This window comes from Pogona vitticeps, chromosome 2, assembly GCF_051106095.1.
Source record: "Pogona vitticeps strain Pit_001003342236 chromosome 2, PviZW2.1, whole genome shotgun sequence".
Classification (NCBI taxonomy): domain Eukaryota; kingdom Metazoa; phylum Chordata; class Lepidosauria; order Squamata; family Agamidae; genus Pogona; species Pogona vitticeps.
In genome coordinates, this window is record NC_135784.1 from 284,719,425 (window position 1) to 284,743,734 (window position 24,310).

At 38.5% G+C, this 24,310-nt stretch overlaps 1 protein-coding gene across 9 annotated transcripts in view; it reads left to right on the top strand.

Annotated features, from left to right (window-relative positions):
• PDE4D (phosphodiesterase 4D) overlaps nucleotides 1-24,310 on the top strand; it is an 811,089-nt gene that overhangs the window by 763,836 nt on the left and 22,943 nt on the right. Inside the window, exon 1 of one of the 9 annotated variants that reach the window (XM_072992733.2) lies at nucleotides 11,476-23,974. The exons of the other annotated variants lie outside the window; for them this stretch is intronic. Coding sequence (XP_072848834.1) covers nucleotides 23,927-23,974 — 48 coding nt within the window. The 5' untranslated portion in view covers nucleotides 11,476-23,926. Of the gene's footprint in view, nucleotides 1-11,475; nucleotides 23,975-24,310 lie in introns of those variants that run through there. 9 annotated transcript variants of the gene reach the window in all.

Consider the following 24,310-nt stretch of genomic DNA (forward strand, 5'->3'; position numbering starts at 1 on the left):
ATCTCCTTTTCCCCTATTGAGGTTACTGCGTTGAATAGTGTTTCAATTTATGAGAATTACAGATTGTGCAGGGAAACTGTCCCTAGAAAACCGTAGTATTGGAATAGGAGAGTAAAAAAGAACTACGTAGTATTCTCCTCTTCTTTCCTTGCTTTCTAGTCTGCGTAATCGGAACTCTTTACAGATCTTAGTGAAAAATGAGTTAATAAGAGCAATTGCATGGTTATAAAACTGGGACTGTAAAGTGGTTATAACCCACAGCAGTAGAAGACAAGATTGCTTGTGTATATGTCTGTGTAATTGATTTAAATGCTAGATCCAAACTTCTGAAGGCTTTTGTCCCTCAACTTTGGCAAGGAAGGAAAACCTGGTGGTTGTAATTTGATCATTGGATGAAGTGTATGTATGCACATACCTACAAATGAGAAGGAGACCTTTTACTGAGTTATGAAGTCCTGGACTATTCAGTAGACTTTTAGAACTAAGCTGTATATAAATGCGGAATAAGATAAGAGATGAATATTTATTATGCTGCTCTAGGAAGGGGAATGAACAATTTATGTGGAAGTTGAACCTTTATTTTTAAGGCAAAATCCAAAGACACGCTGATCCTGATACGCTTGTACAGACTAACATGGCTACCTCCTCCAAAACTATAGTTTTAGTTTTAAGTCTCTGTAGTAATCCTAGCCCTTGGACACAGCAGTTTTTTCAAATGGAATTATTTGGATTTTAATTTTTTTTATCCATAAAACAACCATAGGCACTGATAGAAGACTGTGGGTAGGCAAAAATCAGAATGGTAACACACTAACTATACTAGCCGCCTAGAGTGGTAGCCGCCTAGAGTGGGCGTATAGACCAGATGGGCAGGATATAAATCAAATAAATAAAATAAAATAAAATATACTGTTTTTGCTTACCAGCAGTTCTCAGTATTTTTGGAAGGTACATGTGGGTTGGTGGATGTTTTGTTGCTAATTCCCATACAACGGAGGTGTATTCTTAGCGAACCCCATTGGTGTAGGTTAGACTACTGAATTAACCTACTGCTTGCATTTGTGGGTGTGTCTTGCTTTGTTGAGCACTTAATGGAGTTGGTCCTATTCTTCTCAGTTTCCTTGTTGGCTTGAGTTCTTCTGTATGGCACATAGCAGGAACAAGAAATTTCAATCTGTTCTTTCTTATGTACAGTCAGCAGAGTTTTTGGCTGCAGATACTGAAATTATAACACTTCCCTTTGATTACTCTTTATGTGCAAAAGGAAGATCACTACAGGAGCAACTTCATGACTTTCTTTTTATTTTAATTGGAACTCAACATGAAGGGCTCAAGAGTACATTGCAAAAGCAGAATGGCCTGCAGCAAAGCAGATGGCTTTAAATGGCAGCAACCTGTGTAAGAGTGGAAATCCCCAGCTGAAGGAGAAACTGGGGAAAATGTTTCCAGGATTGGGATGCTTGCCCTGTACTGATTTTCAGACCAAGCAAGTTACTGCTATGAAAGTGTGTAGGGAAGAAAAACGGAATTATGACTGCAAGGGGAAATATTGAACTTGCCTTTTTAAAGGGGGTTTACAGATAAAGAAACCTTCTTGCTGAGGGAAATGCTATTCTTTACTGTATCCTAGCTTCTCTTAGCCTGTTTGATTCTGTTGAAATGGAACAGGATTGTACATCTTGGCCACTTTTACCATCAAGCACCCTTGAATATAGCCTTTGAGAAAGTGGATTAGCAGTTTGAGGGGCTAATGTTGTCTGTAATAGGACAAATTGTTAGGTTAATGTTTTCTTTTGATGCCCATATTGTAATGCAATAGCTTGCTTTTCCTCCCCCCCCCCCAATTAAATCTTTTGAAAAGTGTGAAGGAATTCTGTCTTCCTCACAACTGGCTCTTTTTCATCCACCCTTTTCTTGAAATACTACTGTCTCAAACAGCTTTGGGCTTGAGATGCAGGTGAGATTTATGATGCTCCAGAAAAGAAAGAAAGAAAAATCCTGGTCTTGAAAAAATTAAACTTGCCTTAAAGTCTTGACCAGTTCCAGATGAACCATTGGGGCCAAACAACTAGCAAGAAATGAGAAAAAAAATGAAGTCATTGAATGCTTGAAAATGCTTGCTCATTTCTGTGGTTTATTTCCAGTTATATTTTATATCTTACTGCCATCTTCATTTTATATGTTCCTGAAATTTTGACTGATCATGTCAGCTATCAGTAATTCAGCTGCAATCTGTTTTCACAACTTGCAACGTGTTGTATTTTTCTCTTTTTCCAACAAGTCCATGACCAGTAAGGCTGCCCTTATCATTTGCCTTTGTTATGTGTAAAAGTAACTACAGTATGTTCAGTTGTTTGATATGAACTATTATCCTGATGTGAAAGAAATTTGGTCTAGGTTGGCGTCTTCTGGTTCTTACATTTCCAAAAGCAGCTATCGCTATTTGGTCACATGTGTTTTTTCTTGAGTTGTGAAAACTTTCAGTGAAGAAGCCCAGGTCTGAATCTCTGTACTGTATTTTCATGCCTCCTCCAATTCATTTTAATGTGACACATTGTTTTGACTCAATTCTGATTTGGTTCTCACCACTGAAGTCCCTATTCATGTGCAATAAAATGGGTTTCTACCAAGCTTTGTTTACCCTTATTACGTCTTGCTCAAGTTGGTATTTCTGCATGCCAGAAAAAAAATTGGTGAACCTTTGTAGTGGCATGAGACATTTTTGTCATTCTTACTGCCACAAACACTGCCACTGTACACTCATGAGATATTTTTCCCCCAAGATCTAGTGTGGGAAATAAAAATACAGATGCTTTGTGTCTCAGCACTTCATGGTTGGCAGAAGTTAGGGAATCATGGGGCTCTGTCCATATACATACCTCATGGAAGTAGGGCAGTCCCTCCAGAAACATTTTCCTCCAAATTGTCATCTTGGGACAATTATTACATACAGATCTTGCATCTCTTGGCTGATCTGGTTTGTGCCCCCCTTTTAATGTTAATGAGTTTCCCTCTTTCCCTTCTCTAAATCTCTCATTCCAGTTTTATCAAACAATTTTTATTTATTTATTTATTGTATTTATAACCCGCCTATCTAGTCATTTCGACCACTCTAGGCGGCTTACAACATAAAGCATAACAATGTCTGCAGTTGTAAACACATGTTTGCAGATTTCAAGGAAAAGGCAATTTAAACAAAAGAGATAGACATACACAGAGAGAGAGAGAGACACACACACACAAAGAGAGAGAGAGAGAGAGAGAGAGAGAGAGAGAGCTTTAAATTGTTCTGTCCTGATTATTTTTAAAAAGTTCTTGTCTTTCACCTACACATGCATGGATTTAACATTTAATTAAGTCCCCAGATGTTTGGCTGGAAGTACAGTTGTGCCCTGCTTGACAATGATAATCCGTTCCAGCAAAATCGCTGTACAACAAAATCGTCATCAAGCGGGGAGAAAAAAAACATTGAAACACATTAAAAACCAGTTAATGCGTTCCAATGGGCAAAATACCTCATCGTCCAGCAAAGATCCTCCATAGGGCAGCCATTTTCTGGTGCCTGTTAAGCGAAAAATCAGTCCTGAAAACAGCAGGGAGCCATTTTGCACAGCAGGTGGCCATTTTGAAACCCGATGATAAGCTGTTTTTAGATCGTCGTAAAGCAAAAAATTGGTTCCCGAAGCAGGGAATCAATCATCATCAAGTGGTTTTTTCCTATTTAGACATCGTTTTGCGATCGCAAAAGCGATCGCAAAAACATCATCATGAAGCGGATGCGTCGTGGAGCAGGGTAATCGTTAAGCGGGGCACCACTGTACTGAACATTTTGCAAGCTGCATCATTTTCATGGGCTGTTATACTGTATATCTTAAGTAAGAGTAAAGTTTATTTATTGGTGCTTATTACAACAATATAGGGACATATATATATATATATATATACGCACACACACACACACACACACACACAGAGTATATGCCTTTGTCTTAGATTATTTATTTCTTCCTTGATATTTAAATAATTCTTTGCAGTCCTAATATTACAAAAATGTTGTTGGTTGGTTAGTTTTAATGCTGCTGAGATGAGCATATGCTCCACTGATCATTTAACTACAAGGGCTTGTATGATTAGTTCTCGTGTCCTTTTCAAGAGCAGATTTGTTTTGTTTTGAGGTAGACTCTGTTTGATTTAGACTATGAATGTTCTGCTTCTCTGATTCAGATTGAGCATGTTCTGCTTCTTAAGTTTTGAGTTCAGTGCTACCAAATCAGAGCTCATTGAGGTCACAGAATTGTTGAACTGGAAAGGCTAGTAGGCTTATTGCAATGCAAAATTTCGTGGGCAGGATGCAGCCCAATTTTGTCTCGTGCACAAAGTACTATCTGTATTTCAAAGATGTATTTGGAGAGCCAGTGTGGTGTAGTGGATAGAGTGACAGATTCTGTCTGGGTTCAGATCCCTGCTTGGGCATGAGAGCTCACTGGGTGGTGTGAGGACTGGTAAAACCACCTGTTAAATATCTAGCATACCTTGAATGCCCTATTGGGGTCACCAGAAGTTGGATGCAACTTGAAGGCACATAGGCTTAAGGCAACAGGATAAAAAGATAAGATAGGGGAAAAGATAAACAGGATTTGAAATATAGGAGAATTATAAGGACTATGACACTGGTGCAATGTGACACTGTAGGTATTGCTGGTGATAACACAATCTCCCTTTACTAAGCAATTTTTAAATATCTGCAATAGGAAAGGAGTCCATGGTCTCAGCTGAGAACTAAATAGTTAGAATAAAAATTTCCTGGCAAGTTCTAGCTCTAGTTCCAGTATTTCTTTGAAGTTTTTATATTGGAGAACAATGATGTACAGTTTGGAACAGTAACTTTCAGAGTGTTCTTTGTTTTCAGAAAAGTGTCATTACAAAAAAAGTTACTGTATCTTGGAAAGATTACTAAGCTCATCAACTCCCATTAGCTTAACTGGTAGAAGGGTATTGATAGCAAACAATGGTGTACAGTGATGCTCCGCATAGCGAGGTTAATCCGTTCCGGATTAACCATCACTATTCAGAAACATTGCTAAACGGAATAGAAAAACCCATTGGAACGCATTAAACTTTGTTTAATGCGTTCCAGTGGGCCCCAAACTCACCGTTCAGCGATGTTCCTCCATAGCGATGTTCCACCATGGTTATTTTAATGCATTTTATACTTCCTCTGTGTTCTATTTTGAGGAAAGAACATGTAGTAGAGCAAGGAGTTGTAGTATGGTTGCTAAGGGTGCACTTGTGCATGCATTGGGTGAGCATCCTGTTGAATTCAGTAGAAATTCTAGGGTGATATGTAGATGATTATAGGGTAAGAAAGTTAACTGTGAATCAGGGCATTCTGCATGTGACACATCTTTGCTGGATGGACATAGGAGTAGGTGCTTGTTTATAGCACCACCTTATCTGCACCTTCATCTTTTAGTCATACTGAAAGGATTGCAGAGATGGGAAATATTTGACCTTCTAGAAATTTTGCACTGTAAGTGTTATATAGCCCCTTAATACTGGATATAATGTTGTGGGTGTTGGGAAGTCACCATCTGAAAGCCTAGCAGACCAAAGGACTCATTCATGTGTTTTACGGGATTGTTGTAAACTGGGAATAATTAGTTCATGCAAAATATTGATTGCTAATTAATGCAGTAGAAATTTATAACAATGTTGAATCAATGTGCAGTGCTTTTATTCAACATTCTAGACCAGGGGTCCCAACCTTGTGTCCCCAAATATTCTTGGATTATAACTGTCAGAAATCCTGGCCAGCACAGCTAGTGCTGAAGGCTTCTGAGAATCTGGGGCCCCGAAGTTGGGAACCACTCTTCTAGACACTCTAGTACAAGGGTGGCAAAGCCTTAGTACTCCAGATGTTTTGGACAACAACTGCCACAGTCCTTTATCACTGGCCGTACATGCTGGGAGTTCTGGGCATTGTAGTCCAAAAGCCTTTAGTGCCAAATGTTCACTACCCCAACTCTGATACACCACCTTTTTCCTTCCCCAACAACTCAGTCAACTAGCTTCCACAAACATAGATTGTTGATGGTGGCCTTTCCCACTTAATGTTGTGTATTTATATATCTTTGTCTATGTTTTAATTATGATCTTCCAGCTTCAGGAATCCCCCAAGCCCAGTGATGTCTTGTCAATTTGTGATGTTGTTCATCTTCATAAACAATGGCACTCGCTGCCATAGAGAGAAGGACTGCTGGCAGTACTTCAAATACTTGTATGGTGCTTTTCAGTATTCAGTGCTTTGTCGCAGTAGTTTGGATTAGACTGAGGAGTTCCCAATTTGTGATGAGCCCCTTCTGTATTCTTCCTTATGTTTTCTCACTTTTCCAAATGTTAATCACAGGAGCATGGCACACCATATTAGGTAGTGGTATTATATACATTTTAAAAAACACAGTCTTCTGTGGCAAAGTGTGTGAGGTGGACAGACAGATTGGACTTTCCTGCCTCAAACACAGGAAACTGAGGTTTTGTTACCATAATATGGATTTCATAATTGTACTTTCTAATGGGAGATACGCCTTAATTCTGCACACTTTCTGATTGTAAATGCCTTGTTTCCTTGAATCTGTTTTGGTGTTGGTTATATTTAAAATAAATATTTGTACTTTAATGGTGTGAGCTGCATTAGGTTCTTCAAGGAGAAAGTCAGGGTAAAATATTTTAAATACATAAATAAAAATATATAAATTTCAGTAACCAGATGGTAGATAGCTTGGGACTCCTGTGTATTTATTTATTTATTTATTTATTTATTTATTTATTTATTTATTTATTTATTTATTTATTTATTTATTTATTTATTTATTTATTTATTTATTTATTTATTTATTTATTTATTTAATGTACTGCCTATCCAGCCAGAGGCCACTCTGGGTGGTTTACAGCATAACAAAAGCAATAAAACATTGCTAGAAATAAAAATGGAAATTCAACATAATAAAACACAATAAAATATCATAGTGTTTAAACATTATAGATAAAAGCAAAATAGAAATTAAAAAGTTAAAAAAAGACAAAAACATGGTGGCACTTTAAAGACAAAATGTTATCTTTTTTTAACATGTGCTGTCCTGGACAAAACCACGTCATCAGACATCTATAATGCTTGTGCAGATTAACATGCCTCCCCCTTCTAAAACATTTAAACGTTTACATATTAACCATTTAAAATGGCAGTGTGATAGTCTTGGTGGCTAATAATTTCATTAGAATTCCATTGATGGGGCAGAATAAAATGCCCATCTCTTTGAGCTGAAGGCTGGAAGACTGGTGGGGTATAAATGTGCTAAATAAATTAAAACTGTATCAGAATTCGGTATATAGCAAGCCATTGCTCTAATCTCTGAAAAGGGCCATTATGGTTCCACAGCTCCTTTGCTCTTCCTTTTGGTATTTTTTCACACATATTCCCAACAACAGTATATGTACATCTGTTCCTATAAATTGTTAGCAAGGAAGATCAGGGGTAGAGTATCAAATTCTGTCCACAGATATGCTGGAGTTTGAATTTTTGTAACGTTTCCTACCATTAAAGTGTAGCTGTTTGACATGGAGGGATGAAACAGCACAGATAATAAAAATCTGCTGATAAATATTTAGGATATTTTTTCCTAGAAAACGTATGACACAATTTTGTTCACTCTTACCTGGAAATAACTATCATTACATTCAGAGACTTGCTTCTGAATAGTCATGTATATTGTGCTGCTAGAATTGACTAGTTAAAAAAATAGCTTCCAGTTTTGTACGTATTTCCAGTTTTAAACTGTTTATATTTGTCTTTGCTTTTGTGTTAAAAGTTTTAGCTTTTATTCCCATGGGAGCAATATGGCAATATTTTTTCATATCGGGCAAATGTTTTAAATGTACGCTTAAGAGCTCAGCATAATATTAAGTATATATTCAGAATGCTAAACAGAATGACTCTGGTCTGGGTAAGCTGACACTAAATGTGTTCTTTTGCAGGAATAGTACTGTCATGAAGTTGCCCTTTTTAGAAGCGGGATGATAGTCACACTTTAATAGTTGCTGAAGCTTGAATCAACAAGTCTATGTGAAACAGCTTGCAATGTGCCTTTGAAATCCTGATATCTAGTCAGGGTGATTTATAGGCTCTTGCTCTGGCATGTGCATGTTGGGGCCCTACTGAGTTTGTTTGTTTTTGTGTTAGCTCCGTTACCTAGCACTCCATGAAGTGGTGGCTAAAAAAAAAAAGGTGACACAAAAAGAATTTAGCAAGGATAGTTTCTCAAATTGGAGGGAGAATGAAGGAGGGAGGACAAGCAATTCTGCAGCTTTGTTGCAAGGTTGATTTTTAAATTCTGTTTGGTACAAAAGTATCATGCTTCAGGGAATAAACTACATATAATTTTCATTTCCTTGCTTTATTTGTAGCAAATTATGCTGGTAGAAGGCTAATGGGAAATCTGCAGGATTTAATTACTAAATGCCTGGGTGAACAGCCACATCTTAACTTGGTGCTGAGGCAGAGGCAGTGGTTAGTGCCAGTCATGCTTCCATAACTGGGGTGGCACAGCTGAAAAAGCTCTTTCCCACATCTCTGTAGCATGTACAGCTGCCCGTCAGGGGACAAGGAGGAAGTCTCTCCCAGAAGATCTTAACGATCGGGCAGATTATATACTGGGGAGAGGCAGTTTGCCGAGCATTTAGGACCCAAGCCATTTAGAGATTTAAAAGTCACAGTCAAAACCTTGAGCTCAGACTGGACACAGGTTGGCAGCCAGAGAAATGCCTTTAAAAGTGGTGTCATGTGAGTCTTGAACAGTGTTTATGGGTTCTGAACAGTGTACTTGCCAGCAGTTTAGCTGGCATTCAGCAATGCTTCTCCAATGCACTCCCTACAACATTTGTGTCATCCTCAAGGGCAGCCCCTGGAAGAGTGCTTTGCAGTAGTCTAAAGTGAGGTTACTAGTATGTGAAACAAGTTCAAGGATTTTTTTCCCAGTCATAATCAGCCCACAATAATTGAAATTGATCCCAAGAAGACTGACTAAATGGCACCCTGAAATGTCTCCATATACTGCCACAGGTGCAGTGTCCGGTCCTGAGTGAGTATGAATGACTTTCTCCTTGAAGTGCTTAGCAAATTCATCACCTTGGATTCTGCTCTTACCCCTTCTTTACCACTTGGAACAGATCTGGTGGATGACCGATTGAAACAATACAGAGTTGACAAAACCGTTTTGCCTCCTTAATTGCTGCATGAAATGAATTGGCACAGTAATGGAAGCCGGTGCCTTGTAGTTTGCGAGACCTGAGCAGGGCTGTTAATGATACAGTGATTTGGAGGTCATTAATTTGTAGCATAACTGCAAGTCATGCAACTTGACTGATGAACATCACAAGAACAGGATGCAACATAGTAGACCCAACAAAAAGCTGTTGTTTGTTTCTGGTTATACTCACTCCATGGATAGTCATTGATTGGCCAGTTTCATTGCTTGTTTGACTCAGAATGGAGTGTGAGTAGTGTTAGTAGCCTCTTCCTTAAGAAAAAGCCTTCAACGGAGAAAAGGCAAAGTTACCTAGCTCAGTGGTTCTTAACCTTTTTGAAAGAAATGCCCCCTTGAGCCATTGAGGAAGTTATCATCGCCCCCCCTCCCTGTGGCGATGATATTATTTATTTATTTATTTATTTATTTATTTATTTATTTATTTATTTATTTATTTATTTATTTCACTTAAATCCAATGACCCCTGAAAACAAAATTCAATTCCAAGAAAATGAAATGCCCCCAAAAAGTAACATTTAATGATTTAGTTGCAAGCGAATTTTAAGATGCAAAAAGAAATATAAAAAGGGCATAAAAACAAACCGCAATGCAGGAACTACAAATTTCTGCTCCAGCGCCCCCACACCACCCCTTTTCATTCTACCGCCCCCTTGAAAAATGAAATCGCCCCCTGGGGGGCATTATCACCCACGTTAAGAACCACTGACCTAGCTCACTTCTTGTCTATTTTCCCTAAAGATCAGCCCTTGAAAGAGGAATTATGTTTAGTACAGCTGAGGAAATGTAACTTGATATCTAGATCAGTGGTTCCCAACCTTTTTCATGTGCATACCCCTTGGTAGCCCATTTCCATACATTTTACCCTTCATTGAGGGGTGGGAGGCTAGTCTTCAACCGGCTTCCTCATTGCCCCTGGTAACATGCATGACTATTCCACCAAAGGGGTTAAAATCTGTAAGGAATTTTGTCCCGTACAAAGTGCCATCAGTTAGAGAAGAGTAAGGTGGCACAAGTCCCTGAGTTAGTGATGGAACAAGAACGGTCACTGCCTTGGAGCAACAGCCAATTGACTGGGCTCTCATACAGTGCTTGGCACAGAAGGAAGAAGCCAAGGGGGTTCCCACTGCTCAGGAGTATAAATAAGCAACTTACACTATTGATGCTTGTGTCTTTTTCTGCCATTATTTACTTTTTCCCAAGTACCCCTAAATTGTTTGTTTTATAGGCTGCCTTTCTCCTGATAAAGGGACCCAAATGTCCTGGTTTGTACCTCTGGGGCTATGTGTACTGCAGGTTGGGCATAATTCGTCTGGGTGTTCCACTATTTTCATGAAAGAATTATTTCTGGTTGTGTCTAGCAGTGCAATCCTATGCATGTTTAATGGGAAACAAGGCTCACTTTGCACGTGGGGGGTAACAGCGTACTTCCAGATGAGTGTGTGTAAAATTATAGCTTATACTTAAGAAGTGGCACGCAGGCAAATGAATACTTCTGCACCAGATTGTTATTTTGTTCTTCCTACTGTCTTGAGATGATTCCATGGTATTTGTATTGTTGTGCTGAAACAATAATGATTGTGAAGTCAATAGATATTATAATTAAGTTTGTTTCAAATGGAATTCTCCAGCAGCCACAAAGTTGCAGCAGCTGCCTATACTGTATGTCCATTTTCATGTGTTTTATCACTGAATTTTTTAGCAGCCTTGCATATTACTTAATTGCATTACATTGCATGGTGTATCATCTTAATCTTTTAAATTCAGCATAGCAAATCAATCCACAGTTGCTAGTGGAGAAAAGAAAAGAAAAAAAATACTAGTTTGTTTGGCTTTCATATTTATGTTAGCCAATATCTTGGATATTTAGGGCTTAGCTTAACTACATATTACAGTGGGGTCTTGACTTGAGAACTTAATCCGTATTGGAAGGCGGTTCTCAAGTCAAAAAGTCTGTAAGTCAAGTCTCCATTGACCTACAGTGCATTGAAAACCGATTAATCCCATAACAGGCCGTTTTTGTTCCATTTTGGTTTTTTTCTGGTCTGTAAGTCAAATCTCAGTCTGCAAGTCAAACCTAAATTTTGCGGCCAGAGAAGTCTGTAACTCAAAAAGTCTGTAAGTCAAGCCGTCTGTAAGTCAAGGGTCCACTGTAGTATTACTGCATAGCATCTACCTATGTATCTTAAATTATTTTCATGTGTGAGTGATGAAGAGAATAGAACTGGAGCTCTGAAGGGGAAGAAACTTTTTCCTTTACCCAGCTATGACATTCCAGCTACAAGCAGTAGTTTCAAAAAGCTCTTCAGACCTCTGAAATTTGGCTTTTATTGGTCTATGCAAGATTATCATAGTTCCTTAATGTTGTGAAGCTGTTTGACCTTCTAGCTTTTCCACCCCTTTCCCAACTTTTTAGTGGGCATGTACCTATGCATAATATATAAAAACAAAGGAGGAGGAACTCATTGAATGGCCACATCTGAAAAAGCTTCTTATGGTCTTCTTATAAGCCCAGCAGAAAGGCTTGCTGGCAGAGGGGGCGAGTTGCCTGCTTTAAGTTCTCCGTTGTCTTATTTAAGTATGCATAATGTTGCAACCCTAATGATACTTAATAGAATGTAGTATTAATGGCCTGGAAAACAGTGGTAATTACTTTTGAGTAAGCATATATTTATTATTTCATTTCATTTTTATATCTCATTTCTCTCAGAAAGAGACCTAAGGCACCAGCAAGGTGTTTTTACTGTAGGTTTCTTTGACAGAGTAATCAAAGATCAAGCTAGCTCTCTTTCCCAGACAAAAGAGTTGTACCTTACTGAAAATAAAATCATGTCACTGCCACATTAATAAAGAAACTCATCAAGCCCTAAGCTGTATGTAAGAAATACAGGGTGAGTGCTTATCAGCAGGGCTCCACCTTTTAATTCTGGGTTGTTATTTCTGACTGAAATTACAGTCTTCCATGCTTGACAGCTTATCCCCTTCATCACTTTAAGGAAAACAGTATAAACATTGTTACTCTGTCTGCTGTAATCTGAAATAATATGTGTGTATTTCATTCTTAGTGCCTCTACTGCTGCTGTTATTGGTTCTTGTTGTGGGGGGGGGGTACTTGCTTCCTAGCTGGCTGCTTCCAATGTTAAAGATGTGAAACATAAACCATGCAAAAAGGAACTTGAGAAATCTTTCACATCAGCAGGTCTTGGGTTGGATCTTTTCCTTTAGTGGTCTAACATCTGACTGCAGCCAGAACTGTGGATTAGGTAATGAATCACAGTGCTGGTCATTTTACCACTGCCCAAAGCATATGAGAAAGAGGCATTTGAAGTTGTCATTCTAAGTTATTCTTGGTCTGTGAAATTTTGCTGTTTAGAATAGTGACATCCACAGTGTTCCTTAAGGTCTGTGTGCATGTTTTAGTAATTGCTTTTGAGGCTGTTAGCATTCTCCTGTGAAGGTCTAGCATAACTCATACCACACATGCTACTTCATCATCTGTCTCCATTCACATACTGTTTCAGGACAATTGCCATCTACGGTTCTCAATCTTGACCCTAATTGTCCTGACCTCAGGAAGTTGCTTCTCACATTTCTAGTTTTCTCTGTTCATAACTTGCCAGTGATGTTTACTTTACTTCTTCTGATAAACATTTGCTCGTATTGCTGTCTTAATTTTACTTCCTCCAAGTGGTGTGATATATCTGTTCATTGACAGGAATTATTTTTTTCAAAATATGGGCAGTGAGTTTGAAAGAGACCTGATGAAACATCTTTCACTAAAAAATATATACATATATGCAGGGATCTTGCGATTTACCTTTCTTTAAAACGACTGGATTAGTGCCATACAGTTGCTAGATAGTGGGGTTTAGATTAGTAAAAACTGTGCTTTGTTCCCAACACAATGTAGTTCACCGAGCAGCTTAGGCAAATCTCTTAAGTTTGAATATCTGTTAAAATATATTTTCACAGCAATTCTTCATTCCCCCCCTCTCTTCAGCACTGGTTAGGTCTCACCTTGAGTACTGTCTCCAGTTCAGGACATGGCCCTTTCAGAAGGATGCAGAAAAACCTGGAACATGTTCAGAAGAGGGCAGCAAGGATGATCAGGGGACTGGAAACCAAACCCTGTGAGGAAAGACTGTAATAATGAGACATGTTTTGCCTTGAGAAAAGAAGATTATGGGGAAATGTAATAGCACTCTTTGAATACTTGAAAGCTTGCCATACGGCAGTGGGGCATGATCTGTTCTCAGAGGCTAGAGTTCAGTTGAATATCAGAAAAACTTTCTAACTGTTGGAGCCATAGGACAATGTGACCATCCTTGAGAGGTGGGGATCACTCCAACATTGGAAGCATCCAAGAGAAAGTTAGGGAGCCATAATTTGATTTGTATTCCTGCAAAACTAAGATCATGGCCATCACCTCCTGGCAAATAGAAGGGGAAGATATGGAAGCAGTGACAGATTTTATCTTCTTGGGCTCCGTGATCACTGCAGATGGTGACAGCAGCCACGAAATTAAAAGACACCTGCTTCTTGGGAGGAAAGCGATGACAAACCAAGACAGCATCTTAAAAAGCAGAGACATCACCTTGTCGACAAAGGTCCGCATAGTCAAAGCTATGGTTTTTCCAGTAGTGATGTATGGAAATGAGAGCTGGACCATAAAGAAGGCTGACCGCCGAAGTATTGAGACTTTTGCTGGAGGAGACTTTTGAGAGTCCCCTGGACTGCGAGGAGAACAAACCTATCCATTTTGAAGGAAATCAACTCTTGAGTGCTCACTGGAAGGACAGATCCTGAAGCTGAGGGCCTGGCGTGCCCTTAAATTATTTATTACACTTTATACCTTCCTGTCTTTCGTAGAATGCCTAATAAAACTCTCTTCTGTACAGTTTAAAGGAAGTGTTCATGGACATTGCATATGGACAGTGATCAGATCCAGACATCCTTTGTGTCAGCATGGCTACTATATCTTAAACTTTCAAACCATGCCATGGGCAGTGTAAAAATTACCATATCACTTGATACACATTCTGTCTTAATGATCAATAGCTTTTTATTCCCAAATTATAAGTAACGTCATACGCAGCCAAATTTATCTTCTTAACAGATTTGTGATTATTGTTCATCATTATACAATCCATTGCTGGATTTATGTATTTTTGTTTATTGTAGCCTATTTCAGGTTCACTTATTTGGTGGTACATGAGCAATCAGCCAGTGAGCAAGACTGATTATTATCTCTCCATTTGTCTGAGTCTGAAAAAAATGCAGGCTTTCTGGAGAGTCTCAAGTTACTCTTACTGCAACTTAAAATTCACAGTCTTTAGTTGTTCTGCAACAAATACCTTTGTTTTTGAAGGATGATTTTATGGAGGTTGGCACTTAAAGAACAATGGAGCATTTCTAGGCAGCAAGCCAGAAATACTGCTTTTATAATTCACTTTTGAAAATGTATACTGGTACCATATAAGGGATTCATCTTGTCAAGTGTTGAATAGTGCATAGAAATGGCATGGTTTCCTCTCATGAGCTGTAGAAACACAACTCTGGAAAATGGAACACAGGCAAGAACATTAGGCAATGTGGCCCTCTGGTGGTGTATTTTGGATTCTTGATTACTCCTCCCACAGTTTTTTCAGTTCCTACATGATCTGATTGTGAACAGAGAGAAACTATGTTACAATAAAACAGTAACTTTTTTTGTTTGATATAAAGTACGGTATCACCACATTTTCTTACTGGGTTGGAGAACTACCTTTTATTAAAAACTGAACTCTAGTTTTCAAAAACGCTCACTTTTTTTCCTCAAGGACTGCCTTTCGAACCATGTGGTTTATTTAAATGATAGCTACATGGACAGCATACCATTAAGTGTAAGACTGTAACTAAGAACAATTGCTATTGTACTGCCACATCCCCTTTGCAAGGAGATAGGTCTGTTTCTCTGGTTGGGTGATACTTTAAAAGGCTATGCAATGAAGCATCCTCCCTCTCTTGTGTTTTCATTTACTCCAATACAACATGGAAAAGAAATCAGGTCTGTTAAGAGAATGCAGGGGTGAGCAACATATGGCCTTGCAGGTGTTGCTTTGGCTGCAACTCCTACATTCCCTTACTTTGCCACCCTAGTTAGGGCTGAATGGAAGCTGTGGACAAAAACAAACAAGCAGATAAACAAATGGAAGGTTGTGTTTGCCTGGCTATGTATACAAAGGAAAGGATTTGGTACAGTATGTTAAAAGCATTTATATCTGTTTACTTCTAGCTTCTAGAAGCTGCTGCATAAAAAGTTTTGGTTGCACATATGTATGCAGACACCACAGTAATGATGTGAAAATATTTTAAAGTATTCAAAATTCAGTTAGAATTACATGTTAATTTGCAAGGCATTCTAATACCCTGATCTGTACCTCTGTATATATAGAGGCACAGATCAGGCTACTAGAATATCTTGCAAATATATATATATATGAAATGTTGTTACATGCCATCAAGTCAGAACCAACTTATAGTGACCCTTATAGGGCAGGCTTTTAAGGTAAGTGAGATATTGAAGGAGCATTTAATAAGTTCCACATCCCTAGTGAGCTTTCATGGCTAAACAGATGTTTAAACTAAAACCTCCTAATCTATCCCTATATCCACTACACCACACTGGATATTCTGTATGAAATATAAGGATCTGGAAAGAACAAGCAAGTCTTATCAAATAGACTGCAGTTTAATACGTTCTTGTTCAAAAGTAGCTTATTTAAGTTAGCATTATTATCACTAGAGGGCAGTCAATGCAAACAAGATGTAATGGTACTGTGGCATACACTATGAGATTCCAAAATCACACTCCCTTGCAAATTTAATTGGGACTATAAACTCATACAGATATACCTGGGAATAAGTCTCATTTAAACTCAGGATGACTTACCTTTGAATAGACATTTATAAGTTGCACTGTAAGATAAGGTAAGTAGGTATAAGATACTGGGTCCTCTTTGCCTCACTGTGCTTTAAATATCCTGTCATTTAACAAAACTATGTTAACACAAAAGCTATGGTTCTAGATTGCTCTATCTTCCAGGGACCATTTCTGCCTCAGTTTCAACAACAAAAAAGGGTCTTGTTGATCTACAGAAATAAATTCTGAAATACACAAGGGAGGTTTGATTAGGTTTAATTACAGATTCTCCAATTTTCAAGTTCTCCAGAACTCATTGGGCTAGCTGGGTTAATGAAACAAGGGAAGTGGAACATGGAAGTTTAAAAAATACAGTATTTCAGGCTATTTTTGTATGATTTGAGCCACAGAGGTCTTAAACTCGGTTCCAAGTAGCAGCTTAATGACTCAAAGTTGTGCAGGTATTACATGACATCTGGCAAAGCTCACTGAGAAGATGACAATATGGTAGTTCCCTCCTCTTTTTTTGGAAATAAAAAGGTAGCAATAACTTAGGAATATGCATGTAGCATTAGGCAAACTATCCATTAACAGAGTGATGAGTAAGGATGTTCCTAGAAGAAATTTTATTTCAGCTGTGAGCTCACTGAGTAGTTTCATGGAAGCCACCCATCCAATGGGACAACACTGATCTCTTTTATATGATGGCTATGATGAGTGCTAAAATAATGTTTGTGAAGTGCATGAGTAGTCAGGAGAAGCATTGCTGAATGCCAGTTATCTATACTTTTACCACAGAATCTAGTACAACAGGCCATCATGTTTTTAACTTTGTATTACATTTAAGACTCTGAATGATCTAAAAATGTTCGAAACATGGAATGTTAGAATTCAATGCAGATATTCTTTCTGGTCTTCATTATTCAACACATTTAAATAGATCAACCACTGCTTCGTTAGTGTAAGTATACCATTTTACCTTGGAAGTTGGAATGTATGCACAAAGTTCACAAAACCTTTTGATTTTACTCCCAAGTTAAAATATATGAAGTGGAAGTGTCTTTGAATTGTATACATTTCAGCTAGGCTCTTTGCGGTTTCCCATTTCAGCTGTCTATAGAGTCTTATACTGATGAATTTTAATTTCTGAGTGGGCCCTCTTCCATTAGATACAATAGTGTGGTCTTTAACATGAATGGAGCTCTGGGATAATTTTCTCTGTCTCTACATCCTACCTCATTTTAAGAAGAGTCTTCTGTGCAGAATCTAGGTCAGAGTCACAGAAAAGCTCGAATGAAGTGCTTGAACCAGTCACTTCAACTGGTTCAAGTCTACCTGCTCCTTGTCAGCTCATACCTATTGCCTCAGTGTCACTAAGTCCTTTTTCCTACATTTTAACCTTTGGAACACTCGTGTATGTTGTGACTTAATCTCTGCTTCCCACCACTAGTAAAAATAAATCTACAGTATATGAAGAATAGTTGTTCTCACTGTTTCGTTTAGTTGTGTCTGACTCTTCGTGACCCCATGGACCAGAGCGTGCCAGGCCCTCCTATCTTCCACTGCCTCCCGGAGTTGTGTCAGATTCATTCTGGTAGCTTCGATGACACTGTCCAACCATCTCATCCTCTGGCGTCCCCTTCTCCTCTTGCCTTCACACTTTCCTAACATCAAGGTCTTTTCCAAGGAGTCTTCTCTTCTCATGAGATGGCCAAAGTATTGGAGCCTCAGCTTCAGGATCTGTCCTTCCAGTGAGCACTCAGGGTTGATTTCCTTTAGAATTGATAGGTTTGTTCTCCTTGCAGTCCAGGGGACTCTCAAGAGTTTCCTCCAGTACCACAATTCAAAAGCATCAATTCTTTGGCGGTCAGCTTTCTTTATGGTCCAGCTCTCACTTCCATACATAACTACAAGGGAAACCATAGCTTTGACTATGCAGACTTTTGCTGGCAAGGTGATGTTTCTGGTTTTTAGGATTCTGTCAAGGTTTATCATCGCTTTCCTCCCAAGAAGCAGGCATCTTTTAATTTCGTGGCTGCTGTCTCCATCTGCAGTGATCATGGAGCCCAAGAAAGTAAAATTTGTCACTGCCTCCATATCTTCCCCTTCTATTTGCCAGGAGGTGATGGGACCAGTGGCCATGATCTTTGTTTGTTTGTTTTTTGTTTTTTTGATGTTGATCTTCAGACCGTTTTTTTCACTCTCCTCTTTCACCCTCATTGCGAGGTTCCTTAATTCCTCCTCACTTTCTGCCATTAGAGTGGTATCATCTGCATATCGGAAGTTGTTGATATTTCTTCCGGCAGTCTTAATTCCGGCTTGGGATTCCTCCAGTCCAGCCTTTCGCATGATGTATTCTACATATAAGTTGAATAAGCAGGGGGACAATATACAGCCTTGTTGTATTCCTTTCCCAATTTTGAACCAATCAGTTGTTCCATATCCAGTTCTAACTGTCGCTTCCAGTCCCATGTATAGGTTCTCACTGTACGAACCCCCAATACAACAAGTGTAGTGGTTTTGAAACCAGCCACTCTCCTTGATCTGTAGAGTGTGATGGTCTTCATAGGCATTTTGTACACAGCTCTATCCAACAGGGGAAATGATTTCTTTAGTCTTGACAGTGTAAAATCCTTATTTTTTGGAGGAGAATGAAAGCCTTTGATTTGCCCAGGCTGCATTCACATCAGTAGTGATGTTAGTACGTATGTCTTTTGGCCAGAAGAAATACAAAAATATTTATTTTCCACCAAAATTAAAATACAAGGGCTTCTACAGGTGCATAATATATGAATACTGCATGTTTACCAGCTGAAGCAGTGTGCAAGAAGGATGTTGGTGTTAATGGAAGGGTACACTGGTTGTGGGCAGGTAGAGTAAGCAGTTAGAGTAAACAGTACCTAATTTCCAGCATTTTTCTGCAAAAGCTTGCTGCAACAAGGATAACATGGAAATTTTTGATTGTGTACTTAAGTGTTCATCTTTATAACTTACAGTAAGTCTTGGGGCAAGGAAAAGGAAAATTCACAAGAACCCTCATAGAAGAGAGGTTATGTGTTCATTGAATCTTTATGTTTATTTAATGAGTCTTGATTAGGCATGGGAAAGGAGTCAGAGGAAACTCTGCAAGCAGCTTGTGGTGCCAAAACTACTGGTTCAATTCTGTAACAGGTGAGAGTTCTGTGAGGGCTGAATTATGTATATCCAATGGGATTTCTTAAACCAACTCAATAACTAAAGGGCTTTGTTTATGCTGTGGTGCTGTGTGCTGCAAATCAAGGACTTGGAGTCAGCATCCAAGCATTATCTAATCCCCTAAATAACAACTGATTCATGCCGATTTGTCCTTCAGACAAAGAAGGGTTTGGCACTTCCCAGCCCCAACTCCTCCTCTGGGCACCCAGAGGGAAGTCAGGCTACTGCCTCTGTGTGGGTGCCTGGAAGAGGAGGAAAGGCTGGGAAGCTCTGAACACCTGATAGTCCAAAAGACAAACCAGCATGAACTGCCAAACCAGTGGTTCATAACCATCTCTATAAACGAGGCCTGTTTAGGACCAATTATAGTATGTAGTAATACAGTTAAGTCAGAATTTTATGATTCAGGATAGGAGCTAAATGAGTAATTTGATTTCTTGCAGGACAAGTGAGAAGATAATTGGGAAGAGTCAATGAAAAGTTGACATTTAAAATGGATGAATACAGAATATATCATAGAAATTAAAGATCAATTAGAAATTAAAGATCAATTAGGGAGATAGAAAAAATGTTCCAAATAAATCTACACTATGTTTCCCTTCTTTTTCTTTTTCTAATTTTTGCCATTCTGTTCTGTAGCAACTTACCCTGAATGGTTCTCATTACTGCAAAATGGACAAGCAGTATTTTGAATAATGTGATCCAGTTATGTATTATGAAATACAGTGGTGCCTCGCTACACGATTGCTTCGCATAACGACGAATTCGCTTTACAATGAGGTTTTCGGTGCGATCTTGCGCTTCGTATAACAATCTTTCCTATGGGCGATTTTCGCTTTACGAAGCTAGGGACTTTGCCTCGCAAGATGATTAAATTTTAGGTCCCTGTTTTTCGCTTTACGATGTTTTTGACAGCTTGGTCTTGCTTCGCTCGATGGGTCTTTTAATGGTCACTCTTTCGTTAAATGGCTAGATGGCTGTCTTTGCTTGGAAAACGCGTTTCACTTAACGATGTTTCCTATGGCAATTTTCACTTTACAATGACAATCTGTTCACATTGGAATGGATTATCAGGTTTTCAATGCATTTCAATGGGAAAATGCGTTTCGCAAGACAATGTTTTCGCTTAACAGTGATTTTCGCGGAACGAATTAACATCGTCTTGCAAGGCACCACTGTACTTCTCCATTAACTATACAGGGAAAAAATGTTTCATCAGAGATAGGCTTAGCACTGAACCATGACTCTATATAACATGAACAAACTTTGATCTTATGTCTCCCTTTTGATAATTGCTTTCTCTAAAGTACCAGTGGTAATTTGCTGTTACAGTGGCACCTCGATTTACGAACTTAATCCATATTGGAACGGCGTTCGTACGTCGAAAAGTTTGTAAGTCGAGGCAAACTTTTCCATAGGAATGCATTGAAAACCATTTAATCCATACCTGCTGTTTTTCGTTTGTATGCCGAGGTGCCAGTTAGTTCCCATAGGAACTAATGCAAAGCCGGTTAATCCGTACTCTACCACTAGGGGAGAATTTTTTTATTTTTCCTTCTTTTGACCTAAGATGAAGTTAGGTTTTTTTTAAAGGGGGCAGGAAAGGATTTGTTTTTGTTTTTCGTTCATGTCGAGGCTCCGTTTACAAGTCAAAGCAAATTTTTGCGAATGGAGCCATTCGTAACTCGAATCGTTCGCAAGTGGAGACGTTCGTAAGTCGAGGTACCACTGTATTTAAAACAGGCTAACTGTGGTTTGAATTTGGTTTGTGTTCCTGATTTGGAGGACAACCTCAAGATGTAGTTTGCCTATCTGGCTATAACAGGAAACTATATTTTATATTGAAGGAGAATAATTTATTGGTTCTAGAAGGCTCACTTGCACAATGGCAAATCATAGTTTGCAACTCATCCCTCATGAAACAGTCCAGTGTAATTTGCAGAAAGGTAGTGAGGTTTCTTTATATTAGTGCTAGATTTGGAGAACAACCTCAAGATGTAGTTTGCCTATCTGGCTATAACAGGAAACTATATTTTCTATTGAAGGAGAATAATTTATTGATTCTAGAAGGCTCACTTGCACAATGGCAAATCATAGTTTGCAACTCATCCCTCATGAAACGGTCCAGTGAAATTTGCAGAAAGGTAGTGAGGTTTCTTTACATTAATGCTATGTAGCTTTTTCTACTCTAGGAACTAAAGATGTGTTAGTTACAAACAATTCCAAGTCTCTGCTGGCTAAGATGTTCTGGGAATGCAGTCCAATGAAACAAACTTTTTTCGTCTCTGTATTTTGAATAATGATGATGTAAGTCAGTTATGCCATATTAATTTGATCACTGAAATAGTTTTTTAGTATTGTTGTCCCATAATGTCTTAAAGGCAGACAGGAGTCAGCAAAGGGTAGATGCTGGTGAATTGCAAATTCAAATGTTACGTATGTGCCATTCTTTTTCCTCCTCCCCACATTTTAAAAATCCAAATCCCCAGAATTTTCCATTCTGTGCTTTCCACATGCCAGATTCATACCTAAACTGTAGAAAAAGGCTGGACTGGAAGGCCTTATGGCCTAGGATAGGTTGCGTGCCAGGCCAGCTGTTTGATAGGGAGTTTGGCCTGGTGCCTGCTAGGAACTCCCAGCCTTTCTCCAGATGAACACAATTTAGATATGGATCTGGCAGGTGGAAAATTGTGCGATTTGGATTTTAAAAAAAACATCCAACTGACAAATAGTACATGCCTACCTAGCATTCTTTGCCAATTGGTTGTGTTGTTGAAAAGAAGTGATGAGAGAAGTCATCTCACATTTGGAAGGCCACCTGATCCAAGACCACAAGTTATAAGATAAACATCTGTGGCTTAAATCATAGGTCACTGCAGTGTCTGTAGATGAACCGCAGCTTGCTATCTGTATAAGCCACACTCTTTCATCCTTAACCTGTTGTTTATAATCTTAGGGCTAACAGTGTGGGTTATTTGTTTATACATAATGAAGTAACAGATGTGAACTGCTTTATGTGCTTTAAAATGTATCATAGAAATAGTATTATTGTTTAAATCTACTCAGTACTTTTATACTTCATGTCTCACAATCACATGACACTGCATAGTCAGAGTTGCTTTACAAATAAAAATAGATGTTTTGCTTTTAGACTTTTGCTTCTTCCTATTTCTGAAGGAAATTCATAATGGGCACACCAAATCTTGATGTGACTTCATTTATAAATTGTTAACACTTCATACTTACAGGAATGTGTGATCTAGTTAATGAGAATATACGATACAGTGAAAGGGGTAGTCTTGAAGGTGCCACAAGGTAGTGTTTGCTGCAGCACACTAACATGGCTGTCCTTTTGTACATTGATTCTGTTCATTATGACTCAAAGAGGGAAAGCTGCAGTGCTACAGCATGCTTTTCACTGACTATGTGCTTTGTTCGTATGAACAAAGAAGATATTTGGATTGTGCACACCTAATAAAATAGTCCAAGATTATACACATGGGTACTACAATTTGTAGTATTTTATGACATATAATGTTCTGTGAGGGACTGGACTGACCAAAGGTTACTTGTGTGGTTATCTTAGGGGTTTTTTTTTGGGGGGGGGGGTTCTGTGACAGTCTGAGTGAAGCATTAGTGGAATGACTTCATTTAAGGATTTGTTGCAACATCTGTAAGTTCTTTCCTCATACTGGGTTTTCTTTATAAATGCTCTTGGAAATCTCTTCTTTTAAAATACAGAAAGCCAAAGCATTTAAACTTCTGACATTTAGCCTGAGCAAAACAGCTTCTCCTTTTCTGAAAGGGTTCAATGAGCCACTTTCTCTAAGCTAGTAAAAATTACTGACACACACAAAAAGTTCAGCTAATTAATCATGTCTGCATTGAATTAATGATGCAGGGGAGCCATTATTAAATGGCATTTCACACAAAAGAAGAGAACTGTCCTGTTCCAGAGAGATTCTCCCATGCTGCCCAATCAGAAATCGGTGCACACATGTTATGGCTTTCTTTTCTCCTTTCATATATTTTCAATTTGAATGTGATTGGCTCTTATCTGAGGTTTATGGGAGGGATTACCTGGCACTGGTTATAGCTTCCCTGCAGATCTTTATTTGGCAGCCTGTTCATAGGACAAGTCTTTTCCAGCAGCTGAGCATCTTGACATACATAATTCATCAAGTCGTAGTGTTCTGGAATATGCAGATATCTGCCCACTCTTCAGATTTCTTTTCAGCTTCTGCAATATGCCTTTTCCACCTGGCTCTTGAATTCTACAGCATTTTGGAATTTGCAAATGTCTCTTAACATGATCAGAAGATTCCCACAACAGGAGTGCAAGTTACATTTTGTGTACCTAATTGCAGGGGATCTATAGATCAACAGAACTAAAAACTAAGAATTGAAATTTGATTAAAAGAATCCAGCGCACTGGTTTTTTATTTCTGTATCTCAACAACAGCAGAGGACTGAACATTTTTGTTTTAAACTGGTATCACTACAAAAATCAAAAATGCCCGAAGCAAATTATTTGCTATCAGTGTCTTGGGGCTATATAAAGGTAGGAATATTTTGGGTTTGTTTATGTGTTTTTATACTTTCAGGTTTTATTGTGTAGATTTTCATGAATGTTTAAATTATAAATAAACATAATCATGGGAATAATCAGTTTGGACACTGATCTGTCACAGTGTGCAGTGAAGCTGGATTGGTGTATATATAGCTGGCAATGTGTGACAACAGTGGGAAGAAATTTTGTTTGTTTTTGTTTTCTTTTGTTCTTGGAGGGGTTAGTCATGCCTAAATGTGCCTACGATTAAATTACAGATTGCTTTTTGGAGAGTGCAGCTATTGTATCAAATTTCATTAGGCAAGGTGAGCTTGGTTAAAGATTTAA